Genomic DNA, 19,620 nt, shown 5'->3' with positions numbered 1-19,620 from the left:
AGCCTCTGAATCCTGTGTGTGTTTCCTACCCAGTTGTGCCTACCCTGCTAGGTTAATTTTCCTTAACTTGTCATTATTTTACTCCATGAATCAAAATGATTTCCTACAGCCTATAATTCAGTAAAACTATAGTCACTTATCTGACTTTTAAGAACCACTGGCAGTCCACACCCTCCTCATGTACCCATATTTTTACCACTTCATTTATTCTCTAATTTAATATACAGTTACTCTCTGACCATGTGTGCCCCACACAAACAGATACAAATATAAAAGGTAGTTAAGTGTTCCCAAGAAGCACATGGTATTCTGTGAGCATGTGGTCCATTATGGTTCATACATCCCACGTTTATTCATTGGATACTTATTGAGCATCTACAATTGCCAGTCTCAAGGCTAGACCAGTCTCCTGCTGTCTGTACCAGATTTGTATTTCCATCTTCATATCTCTGCTCATCACAGCCTACTTCCTGGCATCTCTTGCGTGCAACTCTTTACTCCTCCAAACTGCTTGTTCTTTACTTCTTTCCTTTTGCTACTATGCATTATATGTGTTTGTTTTTTCCACTCTATCCCAGAACCTAGTCATAGTACCTGGTGAGGTAGGCACTTGGCAAATACCAAATAACCACACTCACACACGTGGTTCACATGCTAGGTTCTGTGCTTCCTCCGAGAAGCTCATCTAAATCCCCTTTCTCTGACCTCCTAAAGCACTTCCCTTAGAAATTAGCATCAAATCAAGTAATGGCTTTAATTATCCTTTATAGATGCCAGTGGGTTCATTGTGATGTTCCTACTAGATTGCAAACTCTTTAAGGCTCAGATTGTGCCTCATTACAGTAACCGAAAATTGAACCTTCAGGAAGTAAGCATTCAAAACCTGAATGACTTTCTTTCCATTGAAATGACCAATTGCTTTGGTGTTATTTTAAAACATTTTTGCAGCTCTACACAAGTGGAATTTAACACCTTATACCTAGAAGTTCAGGAGACAATGTGACATAGTGCTGAAGACCAGAGACTTTAAATAGAGAGACCTAGGTTTGAAACCTAAATCTGCCACTTATTCCCTATGACCCTAGGCAAGTTACTTAATCTCTTCTAGTTTTTTCACCTCCATGGTGAATAATAGTATCTTCTTCACAGAAGTGTTGTCAGGATAAATGAGATAATGAATGTAAAATGCTTAGCTTAGTATTGGTGTATAGTAAATGAGTCAGTACATTTTAGGTGATATCATTTATACTGTTGTTGGCATTATGGTAAGCACACTCTGTGTCCTAGAAACCCTGTTTTAAAAGGATACTAGGATGGGAAGAGGGGGAGAGGAGCTTACTGAGGCTTAGAGCAGTAAAATGACTTGCACAAAGTCATACAGCTAGTTCCTATCAGAGCCAGAACCCCAGACCCAGCCTAGGCAACTCCAGAACAAAGCTTCTTTCTCTTTACACAGTCCTGACTCTCCGGAGGCATGCTCAGAGAGACTATCTCCATGAGGCCACAGAAACTGGTCTGTTCGTAGTTTGAATGAAAATAAATAGGTCAGAATGGTTGTTTTGGAGACTCATGTAAACACTGAGAAAATACACAGATTAGGTTCAGGAACTCAAGCCGGGTGTGGGGTGTGTTTTAGCAAGCAGAGTCACAGCATGGGGAAACACATCCCTTCCTGATACTTAGCACATATTATTTTGTTTAGAGCCACCAAGTGGATTAAGGAATGAATCCTAGGCATGGAATTTCAAATGAGAAGACCATTGTCCACAGAGCTCAGACATTTCTGTCCTTGGAAAGCTCTGTCCCACTTTCCCACAGGATAACTTCTCAGTCAGGAGAGGTTCTCTTGACAGCTCTGGGGCAACTCTTTGGTGCTTTTTTAAACTCGGACTCCCTCCTCACAGTCTCTTTCACTCAGCTTTTCCATTAGTAAGATGCAGAGAATAATTCAAGGTCTGGCATTGCCCTGGGGTGATAGCATGGGGTAACAGGAGGAGGGGGAGATAATGTAACCCAGAGATCAGTGTTTTTAATACCCAGGTCCCCCTCCCCAATCCCGAACACTTACCCTGAGTTACTTGAGTTATACCTCCTTCTCACACCTCTGTCAAACCTCACTCTTAGATCTGACACTACCTGCTGCTACCAGTTTCAGCCTTGGGAGTTTCATTTCCTATTGTTCTTCTCTTTAAACTTCTTTGTTTTATAAATCCAAGAAGCCAGCAGTTAGTTAAACAAAGCTAGATTTCTGAAAGAGCTGAGACCCTCTTCCTGAGCTAGCTTTTTAGCATTCTTGGCTCCTCTGTAGACAAGGAATTGAAAGAAACAGACATTTTAACATACCTTCTTCTGGCTTAAACATAAGCTAGAGAAGCTAAAAACTGACCCCTCTCTCTTGTTTTTCAGATAGACCACATGGTGCAGGGCCATGCTGCCTTTCCTGAACTACAAGCCAAGGCCACAGCCAGGTAATGGCGCTCTCTGTTCCCTACAACTTCCCAAGCCCAGCTGCACCCGTGGCACTGACTTTAGGCGGCTGCATGATTTTCACATTCTGTGAGCAATGAAAATGCCTGGCAGTTCTTGGTTATAAGACAGTCATCTGGATGATTCAGAACATACATGTATTCATTTTCAAAACAGCCTACGATAACTCACAAAGAACCTAGAGATCCCCATAGAATATTGTAGTGACCATGGTTGAGATGCTGATGTAGAAGAGGGTGCACGGATTTTGGAGTCAGAACTTCTTGGATTCAAATACAGTTTTTCTACTTATTAACTGTGTGACCTTGGGTAAGTTATTCGATCTCTCTAAGCCTGTCTTTTCATCTATGAAACAGGATAGTAACTGATAGGAGTGGTTTCTAGAATATATTGTTAAGGGAAGAAATCAGAGTATAAAGGAGTTTTGCAGTACACTCTTTTTTATGTAGAAAGAAGGTGATATAAGAAAATATATGTATATCTACTAATTTATGCAAAAGAAGTATAGGAAAGTTAAATCAGAAACTAATGAAGTTATTAACTATAGGGGGGTGTGGGTAGGAATGCGATGGAAATAATGGGGAAATGGGAACAGGATAGTAGGAGGGAATAACACTTCTTTGAGTATGCCTTCTTATATAACTCTGACTCTTAGAATCATGATGATACTTCATGTCCCTCTGAAAATAAATAACAGATAGATGGATAGGGGGATGGATGGATGGATGGATGGATGGATAGATAGTTACTTGGATAGATGTGTGTGATGGGGGTGAAATGCAAATAGTAAAAAAAAAAAAGGAACCTACTGTATTAATAATAACATGATCACACTAACAGAGATTTGAGAAAGAAAAAAACTAACCTAAGTAACTCTGAGAAAGAATATTTTGAGAGTATGCTGTATGGCTAAAAATAGAAATAACTACATAAATAATATGCTGTTATTAATGAGTTTGTTTTTTATAGTATCAGTTAGCTATGTGTATACTATAGTTGAGCAGAAAAATAGATTTTTTTTTTTTTTTTGCAGATGATGAGAGCCAGGTTTCCTATAGACAAGAAAAGTAGAATGTTAGAATGAACAGTATAGTAATGGGTGGAAGTCAGAGGTATCAGTATCAGCTTGTGGCTTTTTAGTTTATATATTGCTGGATCTAGGTAGAAATAAATATAGATACATATATTCATGTGTGAGTGGGTGTGACATATTTATTTGTTCTCTAGCGATCTCTGTTGAGATGGTTTAGAAGTAATGACACCTTCATAGCAATGTGTACGCCCAGCACCCATGGTTGCCAAAAAGGAAAGTTGGGGAAGGATTAAATTAGGAGTTTGGGATTAATAGATAAAACTGCTATATATATATAAATATATAAAACAAAGTCCTACTCATAGCACAGGGAACTGCATTCAATATCATGTAATAAGCCTTAATGGAAAGGAATATGTGTATATGTGTAACTGAATCACTGTGCTGTATGCCTGAAGCTAACACAACATTGTAAATCAACTGTATTTCAAGTAAATAAATAAAATTAATGAGTGAGAGTCTGATACAAAGCAGAGTATTCAAACAGAGGCTCTGTAACAGCCTAGAGGAGTGGAATGGGGAGAGAGATGGGAGGCAGGTTCAAAAGGAAGGAGATATATGTATAACTATGGCTGATTCATGTTGAGGTTTGACAGAAAACAACAACAGTCTGTAAAGCAATTACCCTTCAACTAAAAAAAATAAATTTTTTAAAAAAGCAGGGTATTTACATAGTCCCATAGTATTTCACTGTAAGATACTTATTAAAATAAAAGAAAAATAGTGAAGAAATCTTAGCTTCACAGTGGAGAAATTTGGCAGGCAGTACCTTATCCAAGTGATCAAGACTAACAATACTGGCAATAAGATACATCAGCATCATGGACCTCATTTTATGATGCACTGAGAAGAATACAACATCATTTTTGTAATGTTTAACCGAAAATGCATCACCTCAGTGTAGACATGAGGAAACATTATGCAAACCCAAATTGAGGGACATTCTACAAAATTATTAGCAAACATGCCTCAAAGATTATGAAATTTAAGGAATTACTAGAGAACTGTCCCAGATTCAAAGAGACTAAGATGCTACTGCATCTGGAAACAATATTTGATCATGGGTTGGTTTTGATCTTAGTCAGAAAAAGGCCATTAGTGGGAAAAAACTGTCAACATTCAAATAAGTATAGAGATTAGTAATACTATAGTATTTGTATTAATTTCTTAGATGATGAGTATAAGGGAAGTCTGCATACTGTTTTTGCAACTTTTCTGTAAATCTAAAATTATTTTGAAAAAAGTTTGAAGAATAATCAAATTAATTTCACAATATTAATGCTACTTGTTGGGCTTTTTAACAAAAGTAAGGTATTTTATAATATTATCAGAGAAGTTCCATCAGTGTAGCTAGTACCTGGCAAAAGGGAGAAAGTCTAAAGTGAAGGTTATTATCATAGATTCTGGAGCCAAATTGCCTGTCTCAGCTTCAGCCCTTAGTAGCTTTTCACCCTCACAACTTATTTAACCTCATTGTGCCTTCATACTTTACTCTACAGGAAAATAATAGTAAGTACCTCATTAGGTTGTTGAGAAAATTAAATGAATTTCAATAGTGTCTGGGATACAATGACAGTTGCTGAGATTTACTAAATACCTGTAATAGGTATTTAGTAAATGCATATTCAAAAGCAGAGATATTATTTTGCCAACAAAGCTCTGTCTAGTCAAGGCTATGGTTTTTCCAGTGGTCATGTATGGATGTGAGAGTTGGACTGTGAAGAAAGCTGAGCACCGAAGAATTGATGCTTTTGAACTGTGGTGTTGGAGAAGACTCTTGAGAGTCCCTTGGACTGCAAGGAGATCCAACCAGTCCATTCTGAAGAAGATCAGCCCTGGGTGTTCTTTGGAAGGAATGATGCTAAAGCTGAAACTCCAATACTTTGGCCACCTGATGCGAAGAGTTGACTCATTGGAAAAGACTCTGATGCTGGGAGGGATTGGGGGCAGGAGGAGAAGGGGATGACAGAGGATGAGATGGCTGGATGGCATCACCAACTTGATGGACATGAGTTTGGGTAAACTCTAGGAGTTGGTGATGGACAGGGAGGCCTGGCTTGCTGCGGTTCATGGAATCGCAAAGAGTTGGACACGACTGAGCGACTGGACTGAACTGAACTGAACTGATATAGATAGTGATGAAAGGTGTTGTAGTCACTTGTATTAGACATTTCCTTTCCACCAAGGGACATGCAGTCATGGCAAGGCACACCTACACAGAGCAGAAGGAAGTGCATACTGACTAGAATATAAACACTGTGTTGTCAGAGTATAGAGGGGGTTTGACCCCGACCAAGAGTCTCAGAAAGGCTTCGTATGTTTTTCCCTTCTAGGAGTCTGTAGTACAAGGTCATTACCATTGTACTAGAGGGATCACACCACTTAACCAATAATTAGTATTTTAGTTGGCTTAGAGACCACATAACCTAGAGGAGGGATGCCTAACCTCAATCATCAGTGAACCGCTAATTGTGTGCAGAGTTTTATTGATTACATATTTATGTGTATATTTCTGGAAAGAGAGGCCATAGCTTTTATCAGATTCTCGAGGAGATCCAACATTTATAAACCTTTAACCCACAGAAAAGAGCGCAGATACAGAGTTCCAAGATCTGGATTCAAATCCCAGCTCTCACATGCATTGTTGTGTGAACCTTAGTTTCTTTAACTGACATGAGATAGTAAACAGGAGAGAGCCAGCTGTGGGTAGCTCCAAGAATTTGAGTATTTCAAAAGCCTTCATAAACTATACAATGACAATGACAACCACCACTACCACAACTTCTACTGCTATTACAAATGATCATAAAAGAGGAGGATTTTTTTGGAGGGGTTTGTTCTAGGGTTAAGCAGCAGATGTCCATCATCCATCACATTCCTGCCTTCTCAGGGAGTATCAAGAACACTGGACTGGGAATCAGAGGTCTTGGCTTCTTGTACCGATTCTGCCATAAATCTCTTGATGACTCAGTTTCCTCACCCATAAAATTACAATAATACCACCCTGCTTAACTAGTTTTCCAAATATTATGAGGCTGAAAGTAGACCATGGAAACACCAGTCTCTGAAGACCCTAAAGTTCAACACAAACCTAAGGGATAGTTTAGACTTTGCCATGAAATACTCAAAATTTCCAGAACTTTCTTCTGTAGCTGAACTTCATGTAAGTAGTTTTGACTGAAAATAGAAAGAAAGAATTTATGGATTAGCATGAAAACTCAGAGAAACCACAGCATAGGGTGGTCCAGAAGCATTAATTTATGGAATTCACTCTTAAAGTCAGGCTAGGTTTAAATCGCACATCTCTTCATGTGCCAGCTGACTTCAACCCCCTTTCCAACTGCCTGCCTGTATTTTTCCTTCTCTTTAGAGCTAAGTTGACCCAAAGCATTGTGTGTACTCCTGGTCAGTTTCCTCACTCCTCCCTTGCCCACTTGAGTTTGAATTCTGTTATTATCAGCCACTGAAACATTTAATATCCCAGTTTTCAGCAAACACAGGATGCCTTCCAGTCCCTTTCCTTGAGCTCCCAGCTGCATGTGGCACCAGTAATCACTCCTCTCTTTCCAGTAATCTCTTCTGTTGATTGTTTAGAATGTCGTCTTCACCCATGTATGTGAAGCTTCTGTATGTCTGACTCTTTCTTAATCTCCTTTTCAAGCTCATGATCCTCTTCTTGATCACTGACATCAGAGTTCATCACAGCTACATTCTTGGAGCTATTCTCTCTTTGTGGTCTTTTTCCATGACCCCATCTACATCGTTGGCTTCATTTAATTCTATATTTTATCTCCAGCTCATATATTTAGTAGGCATTCAGTGTTGATTCTCTTCCCTTCTAGTTTCCTTCTGTTATCTTGCAAAGGAAAATGTCTCTATTTATCAGATCTATAAATAGACTGTGTCAGGACTATAGCACTCACTATACTTCGGATCTTAGAACCAAATAAGAATAGTTGTTATTATGTGAAGTTGGTTATTTGGAAGGGATAACAAATCCCTTGGAATGAAAAACTGTATGCCTCTTTTGGTGCGACTTGGGGCTCTCTGAAAACATCAATGCAGGTCACCCCTATCTCAGAGCTTAGCATCAGCAAATCCTATTTGAAACCATAGAGACAAATGTTGATAAACAGACTTAGTATTTTATACTCTCCATGTACTGTACTCCTAGAGTTCATCCTGAAGAGGACTGTTTTATGAGCTTATCAAGTGTGTAAACAGTAACTAGATGTACCAATGCATGTAAATGACAACCAGAGTCTCTTTCTATGTGGGGCCAAATATCCAAATATTTTACTGCTTTGCCAGAGATCACCTTCCATTGATTATAACTTCAGCTCTTTTCCTCTAGTCTGCCTATTATTTTCTTACTTCTCTTAAAGACTCTTTACCAGTGTTTCAGAATGAGGTTATGGTGATGGCAGGATTTGATGGGAAGATAATAATCCACAAGTACTGGATTCAAGGTTGGCAGCAGAGCCAAGGTTAAAATTTGGGTCCTCAGACTGTCTGCTAAGTGTCTTATGAACACTTATGGTATAACAGTGAACAAGAAATAAATAAGTCCCTGTTTTCATGGAAATTATGGTCACGCACATACACATACATATATGTATGTGCGTATCTGCAGAGAGAGAGAGAGAACACATTCTCCAGGAATTGGTCAGCATTATAAAGGAAAAATCGGAGAAGGCAATGGCACCCCACTCCAGTACTCTTGCTTGGAAAATCCCATGGATGGAGGAGCCTGGTAGGCTGCAGTCCATGGGGTCGCTAAGAGTCAGGCACGACTGAGCGACTTCACTTTCACTCTTCACTCTCATGCATTGGAGAAGGAAATGGCAACCCACTCCAGTGTTCTTGCCTGGAGAATCCCAGGGACAGGGGAGCTTGGTGGGCTGCCGTCTATGGGGTCGCACAGAGTCAGACACGACTGAAATAACTTAGCAGCAGCAGCAGCATAAAGGAAAAATAGAGATGAGTAAGGAGACATAGAATGAGAGGTGTTGAGGTGATGGATGGGAGCTAATTCAGGTGGGGGAGCCATACTTCATTAGGTTGCATTCAAAGAGGACTCTGAATAAGGAGAGGGAAGGGAACGAGCCATGATTATGCAAAGAAGATCCCTTTGGATGAAAGGAACAAGTCCCATGGCCTGGAGGCAGAAGCCAGCTTGGCAAACTCAGTAGACATTATAAAGGTCTGTATGGCAGGACCAAAGTGGAAGAGAATGGGGGACAGATGAGAGCTGAAATTTAGCCAAGAGCCAAACCATGTGGGTCATTGTAAAAAGCTCTGAGACCACTGGACTTTATTAAAGACTTTTGTTTAAAGGATGACTTTGGGTGCTCTATAGAGAATAAACTAGACCATTGGTGGGAAGAGGGGTCTGTGGAATCCAGGGATCCTGACCTCAGCAGGCTGATAATCTCCTGGAGGAGGAGGACTGGAGACAGAGAAGCCCAGCCCCATTCTGAGCTACTTTTGCAGCCTCACTGCAGGCAGTGGTGTGATTTTTGTTCACTTCCAGTCTCTCAGAGGTGCAAGGTTCTGCTAATTCCCATCCTCTTGCTCAATCTGTGTTTCTTTTATCCCACTTCCCCCTGGAGTTTTTTTGTTATTCCTTTGAGGACAATCAATTTTTTTTAATCTGATTTCTTCTTCAAACCGCTTTTGTTTCTGTGATTTCCAAAATCCCACTGAGGATCACTTTTAAAATGTACTGGTCCCCCATATGCCAAATCTTAGGGTATATCTAAATCTTTCCATTCAGAGAAGGCAATGGCACCCCACTCCAGTGCTCTTGCCTGGAAAATCCCATGGATGGAGGAGCCTGGTGGGCTGCAGTCCATGGGGTCGCTAAGAGTTGGAGACTACTGAGCAACTTCACTTTCACTTTTCACTTTCATGCAATGGAGAAGGAAATGGCAACCCACTCCAGTGTTCTTGCCTGGAGAATCCCAGGGACGGGGTAGCCTGGTGGACTGCCGTCTCTGGGGTCGCACAGAGTCGGACATGACTGAAGCGACTTAGCAGCAGCAGCAGCAGCAGCAAATCTTTCCATTAAAATCTGTATAAAGTCCCCCTGGAGAAAGAAAGGCCAAGAACACTTTTTAGGAGTTTTCAATGTGCCTAACACAGTGTTTTATTTCATTTAATTCTATTTATCTCATTTAATTCTAGATGAGGAATCTCATCTAATTTAATTCTAGATGAGGAAATGAGTACTATAGGGACTCCACTTGTAAACATTGTCCTCACTGTCCATTCTTGTGTTCCCTTGGCCTGTATGGATTCTTCAACCTTGGTCCCTCATTCCAACAACTGGGACCATCAGTCTATCAACAAGTATTTACTTAGGCTCCCCTGAGCTCTGGCAATCATAAAGCCAGGGTGATGATATTGACACCTTTTATCCCCCAGGGTATGCCAGGACAATTAGTGAATTCTTGATATCTCTTGGATGAGAAATGTTTTTTTAAATAGACATAAGCTGGATATTACAATGCCTTTCTTTGGCTTCTGTTCTTTGGGCAAGTATAAGAAAGTGCTCATTAGGGTGCTAAGAAGACTGAGGGCTATGCTGACTTAGGAAATCAATTCTTTATTTTCTGCCTCTCAGCAGATTCACTGCAGCCCAACATAGCACCTGGCACATGAGTGGAAGCAGAGGGGTGGATGTCACAAGATGATTATTCCTTTTCTCTGCCCTCTTCTGTGGGATACATCCATACTCCTGGAAGGCCGTGTCCATGTGACTACAGAAATCTACTCTTTGGCAGCCCTGTGCTACAATGAGATGGAGAGGCTAAAAAATAACCTCTAATATCCCATGTGGGATCAGTATTTATTCACTCTACACTTTAGTAACCGTGTTGAACACCTGGTGGGATGAGTAAGATGTGACTGTTTTCCAGGAGTTCAGATTCCAGAGATGGATACAGATAACATTGGGACAGTTATCATATAGTGGCAGAAGGACATCCATTTGATATATACTCTTGAGTGGTACTGTGTGCCAAGTTCTCTGCTAAATTCTGAATGTATACTGGTGATGCCCTGCCTTCATGAAGCTTAAAGTCCACAGGAGGCCACAGGCAGTTAATAAGTAAACAAACCCATGAATAAATATATGGTGACCTGATATGAAAAAAACTGACAGAGCACAGTCATAGACTATCAGGGGAACCCCATTTAGATGAGGTGGTCTGGGAAACGCCAGCTAATGGAAACACAGTTAAGACAAAAGGGATAAAAATGAGATAACCATGTGAAGAGCAGAAGGGAAAAACACCAAAGGTTACCAAATGGGAAAGGGGGTAAGGAGGGATATATAAGGAGTTAGGGATACCAGATACAAACTACTATATATAAAATAGATAAACAATAAGGCTCTACTGTATAGTGGAGGGAACTATACTCTATACCTTATAATAAACTATAGAGAAAAATAATCTGAAAAAGAATATATATATATAGAACACCCATACATATATGTCTGTATATACATATATGTGTATGTATGTTTGTATATGTATGTGTGTGTGCTCAGTCACTTCAGTAATGTCTGTCTCTGTGTGACCCTATGGACTGTAGCCCGCCATGCCCCTCTGTCCATGGGATTTCCTAGGGAAGAATACTGGAGTGGGTTGCCATGCCCTCCTCCAAGGGATCTTCCCAACCCTGGGATCAAACCTGCATTTCCTGTGTCTCCTGCATTGCAGGTGAACTCTTTACCTGCTGAGCCACCGGGGAAGCCCAAGTTATTTATATATAAACTGAATCACTTTGCTGTATACCAAGAACTAACACAGCACTGTAAACCAACTATACTTCAATTAAAAATAAAAAGAGTCTTGAACAATGATTACCATAGGCAGGTAAAGGAGGCAAGGAAGAGAATTCTAGGAGAGAAGAAGAATAGGCAAACATTCAGAGGTTAAGACCCGCATACTTTGAAAAATCCGAAGAAGTTTAGGGTCACTGGAGCATGATATGTGCAGGGGTGAGGAGGGAGGAGGAATGGAAAATTGTCTGTAGTATGGAACAGTGTGACGAGGACTAAATAAGGAAGAACATCTATGTCAAACAAGGAAGCTTATGCTTTATCTTGAGGGCAATGGGAAGGAGCCACTAAAAGTTTTAGGTAGGTATGGAGTCATAATTAGAGTTGCATTTTCAATGAACCACCCAGGAAGGAGTGTGGAAAACCCAGTTGGAGTGGGCAAAATTTCATCAGGGGAGGTAAGTTGAGGCCAAAGCTCTAATCTGGGCATTTAAGGAGGTATGCATAAAGAGTGGCAGTTGCACAAGAGAAAAGTATGCTGGTTAGAGGAATATTTAAAATAATAAGTTGACAGATTCTGGTGAAAACTTAAATTTGGACACTGAGGGAGAAAGAGAAGTCAAATATGATACCCACTCTGATTCTGCCCCTAAAATGATTGAGCAACCACTTAATTGTTGGTTGTTTTGTTGCTAAGTCTTGTCCAGCTCTTTTGCGACCCCATGGACTGTAGCTACCAGGCTCCTCTGTCCATGGGATTTCCCAGGCAAGAATACTGGAGTTGGTTGCCATTTCCTTCTCCAGGGGATCTTCCTTGCCTAGGGATCGAACTCATGTCTCCTATGTTGCAGGCAGATTCTTTACCACTGAGCCACCAGGGAAGTTAAGTGAGCTTGGCTTTGATCAAACCAAGGAGCATAGAAGGAAGATTGAGTATGTCAGAAAAGACGAAGTGTGTCCTAATAGGTATCTTTAGTTGAGGTCCCTTTGGGCTTCCAGGGGGAAGCATTTGATGGCTGCTTGAATATTTGACATGGAACTCATCATAGAGAAAGAAGCTGGAGATAAGGGCATATATTTGGAAGTCTTCAGCACTTGATGGTTAACTGGAGCCGTGAAAGGAAGATGGAATCATCCAAGGATAGAGAAAGAATGAGAAGAGGACCATGGACTGGACTCTGGGAGTCTTCATATACTTAGGGACAAACAGAGGAAGAGAACCAGCTGGAGAGGAGATAGGAAACCAAAAGAGAATTGTGGCCTGGAAACGAGGGGATAAAAAACAAATGAGTAAGGAATGGTCATGCGGTACAAAATGCAAAAACAGTTCAAGTGAAATAAAGGTAAATCATGGTCCACTGGAGATAGTGACAAAAAGGGGACTGATCTTTATGGTGGGACCGGTCTCAGTAGAATGGGGTGGGGTAAGGCAGAGGGGAAGTGCAAGCAGAATATCTTTTGCAGTGGGTCAGGAAGGAGGAACTAGAAAGAGTGTGGAAGCTTCTTTTCCAAGACTTTCTCTTTCTCCTATAAAGGGCACAAATTCTTCAGTTACACTATGTGTTCTGATTTGGGATTTGAAAGTGTGGTAACCATACTTTAGGGCAGCCTGTGAATCCAAAGAATTAAATGATTTATGGAGAAGGAAAGGGGAGATTCCAAGGGTCTGTCTGCATTGAAGATTGTGAGACATAAAGTCTGAAAAAAAAAATCTTCCCTGACTCTTATATTTTAAAAAAACTAGAAATGAATGTCCTGTGATAGAAACAAGAGGGAACTATTTATCGATCGTCTATCATTTTGTAGTACTCAGGACTCCATATCTAATCTTCAGAGCAGCCTATAGGGTAAAAGTATTGGCCCTGATGGCAAAAAAGTAAACCGGGCTTGGAGAGGTTTAGTGTGTCTGGCCAGCCACCTGGCACACAGTGAAGTTGCTTTGTCATTGTTGAAACTGTATTTTCTTCATACACACCAAGACTAGGAGAGCAAGGATTTCTCTCTGTAAGAGAGGATATATGAGCCTGGAATTTTCATGAGAAAGTGGGAGACAGATCCACTAAGAACAGTTAATATATGATTCCCAAGCTGAAAGAGGGCAGACCGCCATTTAGGAAAGAATTGATAAAACATACAAACTGAAACAAAGTCAGAACCAAAAAAGGCACCGTGCAAGGTTAAAATTATGTGAATAATGATGTGCATTTGTTATTTTAATGTTTTCCAAGTGCATTTCATTTTGAATGATATACTCAGATAGCACACATGGTAAGGGATAATTGAAAAAATGTGCCGGAGAATGGCTGCATTCAAAGAATAAACATACAGCTGCGAGGAGGTTAGGAGTCAAAGGGGTAAGCATATGCCCCATCCCCCAGGGATCTCATTAGTGCATGAGTGACCATATATGTAGAGGCTAAATGAATCTCACTGTTTGCAAAGACCCACAGTAAATGAGACAATGACGAATCAATAGTAATTAAGCCAATAGATTCTTATTGACCCAGATGTCTGAAACCAAATGCCCTGCTCTGAGATTCCTTGAGAGACAAGAGATTTATAGACATGTGCTTTTTTTTTTTTTTTTTTAATCCCTTTACTCTAAGTGCAGTGATGTTTTTCTGAAGCTAGAATTAATGCAGACTCTTGACTTCTAGGTGGAAAGGATGTTCTTATGGCCATTGTTGACCGGGTGATTCTGTTGGACCAGGAGCAGAGAAGCTGGGAAATGTAAAACCAGGGTACAGTGGTATTCTCCCCAGATGTGTGGTTCTGGCCTTGTCATCTATGAAGGCCTCAGAGGACCCTGCCTAACACTATCATGCGTGCACTGTGCTCAGTCACTGTAGTCGTGTCCGACTGTATAGACTGTTGCAACCCTATAGATTGTAGCCCTCCAGGCTCCTCTGTCCATGGGATTCCCCAAACAAGAATAGTGGAGTGGATTGCCCTGCCCCTTTCCAAGGCATCTTCCCAACCCAGGGGTCAAGACCGAGTCTCCTGCATCTCCTACATTGCAGGAAGGTTCTTTACTGCTGAGCCACCAGGGAAGCCCAACACTATCATAGAATCATTCTAAAACAGAGCTTAAACTTGGGGCTTTGACAAATCATTCCTGGCCAGAGATACAGAAAGCACATGGCTTCAGAATCACAGAGAGGGTTTAAGTTTGACCTTGGTCACATGTCTTCACTCCTACACATTCCCTCTATCAGGGGTGTTACCGGTACCTGGCTCACTGGGCTGTGGTTGAAGGCCAGAGGAAGAGGGAGCAGCAGTTAATGTTGCTGTGGTTAGTAAGCCTTTTCCCCAAAAGATCTTCATTTTCTGATATAGGTTGAAAGATTTTTCCAAAGGGGAATGAGATGTCAGGTCAAGGACCAAAGAGAGTGCCTGGTAAGGAGGACTGCCCGCACCTCCACCCAGCACACATCTCACACACACACACACACAGATTCTCACATACACATGCAAGTACTTACATAGATTAGTTTTGTTTTTCTATATTTTCTATCTTGGGGTTCTACATAAAATTTATATACTGTAAGAGTTTGAAAAACACCAGTTTGTTTCTTTATACCTTTTGTAAAAATTTTTCAGGAATTTCATAGGATCCAGAAAGACATTCAGTTTCATAAAACTAAAACTAGGACTCGCTTAGCTGTACTCCTAAAGCATTTTAAATAGAAATAATAAATATGTTAGGTATCTTATGTATCAACATCCCTTGGTCATTGATCTCTTATACTTTTTTTACTTACCACTATTCAAGCTGTGTTTTTATACTTTAAAGCTATGGTTCCAAGGGCAACGGTGAGTGGTGGCATGGGGTACTAGTCCACTTTCTTCTAGAATTGTCAGTTCAAGAGAAGCAAACACCTTTAAAGAGAGGAAGGCTAACCAACTTTAATCTTTGTGTCATGCAATGAGATTTCACCCACTAAGGTGAAATTTCCCACTCATTACATGTATGGGAAACTGAAGTTCAGAGAGGTTAAGTCACTGGCTTGTGTCACCCAGTGAGAACAGGTAGAACCACGATCTCTATCCAGCATGGTCTTGGATACAGATTCTGGTTCTGCCTGCCCTAAGCCCATCCTCCCAAGCCCAACCTCTCTGGCTCTCTCTCAAGTAAATAGACTGAGACAATGAGAAAGGTCATCTCTTTCATTCTACATATGAAGAAACTAAGGCTTAAAAAGAACAAGAACTAATGCATTGCCATTAGGTAGGTTTGGGTTGGAAATCAAGTCTCCCAGCTGTTGATCCCAACTGCATCCAGCCCATCGTATCACTGCTTTCAGCAAACTCCCATCCTGAGTCTGGGAACTTACATTTGTCTCCATATGTCAAATTATTATTACAATTAGTAATACTGATTTTTTAAAATCCTTTACATATGTACAGCACTGTACAGTTTGCAAAATCATGTATCTTCACCTCCATAGTCTCCTTTGATCTTCACAATAATCCTATGAGGTCAGTTGGGCAGGAATTATAATGGCTTTTTTTTACAGATGCAAAAAGAGTGGTTCAGAAAGTTTAAATAACTTTTTCGTGGTTACATACCTACTATGGAGAAAAGCCATTCTTGGATCTGGTCTTCCAAGTCCAGACCTTTCCACCTTCCACCAGGACAGGCTTCCTGTCCTTGGTGAGAGCACAATGTGATCCGAGAGTGTGGTTTGCTGATTTCTGTAAGTTGGGGGTAGTTTCTTTGCTGAAGCTTTTGGGACCCCACTTACTTTCTGGATCTGATGTGGGAGTACAAACAGTTTCTTTCTACAGAGCAGTTTGCTCCCTGACCCTATACCCCCCTTTTAAAAACAACATCCTCTTCTCTTCCAGAGGCCAGAGTGTATATGCATATTTGAACAGTCACCTGGATCTGATTAAGAAGGCTCAGCCCGTGGGTTTCCTCACTGTTGATTTACATGTTTGGCCAGATTTCCATGGCAACCGGTCTCCCTTAGCAGATCTGACACTAAAGGGCATGGTAAGTAACAGTCAGTTCTTGCACGAAGGTGAAGGTGGGCCAAAGGGCTCCAGAGTTGGAAGAAGCAAAGTTGAGGAGAAGGAAAAAAGAGGAAATATAAACAAAGCCAGCCCACAGCCCACTGGCTTCTTGCAGATGTACTGCTGTTGAGAAGGTCCTTGCAACTAACAGGACGATCTGCTGAAAGTTCTCATTGTTTCTGAGCCAACTTTGAGAGTGTTAAAAGCAGGATTTCTTGCTTATAGCTACTGCTGCCTCTTTGTCCCATGGAGCGACTAAAAGTGTGACCCCCTGCCTATGCAATTTATCTATTTACATCAGTTTGTGGAGTCATGTTTTCCGTCTCCCTCTCCAGGCTGCTGGGTAAATAAGTGGTAAATATTACCACCGATGGTCTAGCTTGCCACAGCCACACATCTGCCTAGGCTCTGAGTCAGGGATGTTCAGAGTGTAGGCTAACATTATTAGAATTTCAGATAAACATTGGTAAAAGTAAAATAAAGTTAATAACTTATGTTAGTGGGTAAATTCAGCTGTTAGTGACCTTTAGACTCACTTTAGGTTCAGAGATTTGGGGCTGGAGGTGCCAACATGACCTTGGTGGAAGTGCTCACAACCACCTAAGCTAAGGGATAACATCCCAATGGTCAAGCAAGATTGGGTGGCTAAGAGTAGCTTAGCACTAAGAATCGTGTTTGAGGATAGATGAAGCATGTGAAAACTAGAGAAAAAGAGACAAACTTCAGGTCCAAGAGGCCAGGAGAGACCACAAACAGGAAAAGATAAATTCAGAATCCAGATGTCCCATTGAGAAGCAAAGTAAGAGGTGCATTAAGGCAGGGCTTTAGAGTGGAAGCCCTGAGCAGTGCAAGCTTTATGCACTCACTGTGTGACAGCGGAGCAGGCCTGCTGGCTTGAGGAACTTCAAGACTGAACAAGCTTTGGTTTTGTGGTTAATTCTATTAGGATTATTTTGAATATTTTTGTGTAGCCAACAGAAAGACCCAGTCTTTACTTTCATTACCTATTTGACACAATCAACTTCTGTGTATAAAAGAGAGTCATGATAGAAAAGAAAATTGGACATAACGAAAGCAATGTCTGTCTGGAGTCTGTGAAGCAGGCCCGTGCGAAAAATAATGAACTTGGCCTCCTATTTGGCCAAGGAAACAGAAGAGGAATGTCTAGAGAGGCCCACGTGCCCTAGGCTACAGCTAGAAAATCATACTTTCAGATGACTGACTTTCTGGGTACAAACAGAACTTAAGGGAAGGACACATTTTGTATAAGTACAAAAATCCATGTCTTAGAGACAAATATCTAAAGCAAAATATAGGAGACACTTAAAATGTTAAAGAAGGGTCTTCCCTAGCTGTTCAGTGGTTAAGACTCCATGCGTCCACTGCAAGGGACCCAGGTTCAATCCCTGGTTGAGGAACTAAAATGCCACACGTCACATGATGCAACCAAAAAGAAAAAGAAAAAAGAAATAGAATGAATGAAAAACTGGAAACAAAGAAATAAAAATTAAAACTTTTAAAAAATGTTAAAGAAGTTAAGAAGGATGACTGGTTCATAAAATGACCCCCCCACACACAAGAAAAGCAGGGTTGTATCATAAAATGATCATGGCTCTGAAGTCCAGGGCTTGGATCCAGAGTCCTTCCCTTAGGGTCCTTACCTTGAGACACCTGCTGTACCAGCTTCACCACCCAGCATGGCAAGTGCCATGGCTTCCCCAGGGCTTTGTCTGTTTCTTAAAACCAACCCTGACATCCAGCGACTTAAGAATTGCCATCATCAGGATTCCAATAAAGTTAAGCTCAAACACAGAATGGGATTCCAAACAAGCCAATGACTGCTCTGAAGAGTGTCTGTCTTATTAGATTAAGTACAAATAGGTATGTACTCACCAAAGGAGATGTCTTGCATGGGGACATATGCCCAACTGTATTAAAAAATCCTGCTATATTTTTAAAAATATAATCTCTCTTTCTGTTGAAGCAGTATATGAATACAGGTTTGTTTGTTGATGTATTTAATGTCTTGGCCATGCAGTGCAGCATGTGGGGTATTAGTTCCTGACCTGGGATTGAACCTGCACCCCCTACAGTGGAAGCACAGTCTCAACGACTGGACTGTGAGGGAAGTCCCTGTATTTACTTTTTTAGAAGTTTTATTGTTTTATAAACATACTTTATACATCACCTGATGTTCCTTAGCAGGGATTTCCCTTCACAATTGCCCCTGGGTTGGCCTTACCTTTGAATAGCTATCATGCTATGAATTTATCTCACAAACTGGAAGGAGAAGATGACCTAGATAAGATACAAGAAAGGAAATTCTAGGCTAGAAATTTTTCCCCAAATCTCATTTAAAAAGTTTTTTTTTTATTTAATATAGGAGTATAGCTGATTTAAAATGCTGTGTTGGTTTCAGGTGTACAACAAAGTGATTCAGTTATACATATACATATATCTATTCTTTTTCAGATTCTTTTTCCATATAGGTTACTACAGAACATTAAATAGAGTTCTCTGTGCTATACAGTAGGTCCTTGTTGATTATTTTATATATAGTAGTGTATATATGTTAATCCCAAACGCCTAATTCATCCCTCCCCAACACCTTTCCCCTTTGATAACCATAAGTTTGTTTTTGAAGCCTGTGAGTCTGTTTCTGTTTTACAAATAAATTCATTTGTATTATTTTTTTAGATTCCACATATAAGTAATGTCACTGATATTTGTCTTACTCTGTCCAACTTATGTCACTTTTTTTAGTGATATAAAAAAAGTGTCCATCCATGTTGCTGCAAATGGCATTATTTCATTCTTTTGGATGGCTGAGTAATATTCCATTTTATATATGTACCACATCTTCTTTGTCCGTTCAGCATCTGTCAATGAACATTTCGGTTGCTTCCATGTCTTGGATGTTGTAATAGTGCTGCAATGAATGTTGGGGTGCCTGTATCTTTTAAAATTATGGTTTTCTCCAGATATTTGCCCAGGAGTGAGACTGAAGTATCATGTGGTAGTTCTGTTTTTAGTTTTCTTAAGAAACCTCCATACTGTTCTCCATAGTGGCGGTACCAACTTACATTTCCACCAACAGTGTAGTAGGGTTCCCTTTTCTCCACACCTCTCTAGCATTTTTGTTTGTAGAGTTTTTGATTATGGCCATTCTGACTGATGAGGTGATGACACGTTGCATTTTGATTTGCATTTCTCTAATAATCACAAAGAATCAGAC

The 19,620-nt window shown here is 40.5% G+C and overlaps 1 protein-coding gene across 19 annotated transcripts in view; it reads left to right on the top strand.

Moving 5' to 3' along the window:
- The window catches only part of FGGY (FGGY carbohydrate kinase domain containing), a 514,571-nt gene that overhangs the window by 372,777 nt on the left and 122,174 nt on the right, over positions 1 to 19,620 (top strand). For all 19 annotated transcript variants that reach the window (XM_055585688.1, XM_055585682.1, XM_055585690.1 and 16 more), the window contains 2 exons: positions 2,407 to 2,468; positions 16,218 to 16,365. In XM_055585688.1, coding sequence (XP_055441663.1) covers positions 2,407 to 2,468; positions 16,218 to 16,365 — 210 coding nt within the window. The remainder of the gene's footprint in view (positions 1 to 2,406; positions 2,469 to 16,217; positions 16,366 to 19,620) is intronic.

The sequence above is a fragment of the Bubalus kerabau genome, chromosome 6 (assembly GCF_029407905.1).
Source record: "Bubalus kerabau isolate K-KA32 ecotype Philippines breed swamp buffalo chromosome 6, PCC_UOA_SB_1v2, whole genome shotgun sequence".
In the NCBI taxonomy this organism is placed as follows: domain Eukaryota; kingdom Metazoa; phylum Chordata; class Mammalia; order Artiodactyla; family Bovidae; genus Bubalus; species Bubalus kerabau.
This window is presented reverse-complemented; position numbering and strand designations above follow the sequence as displayed.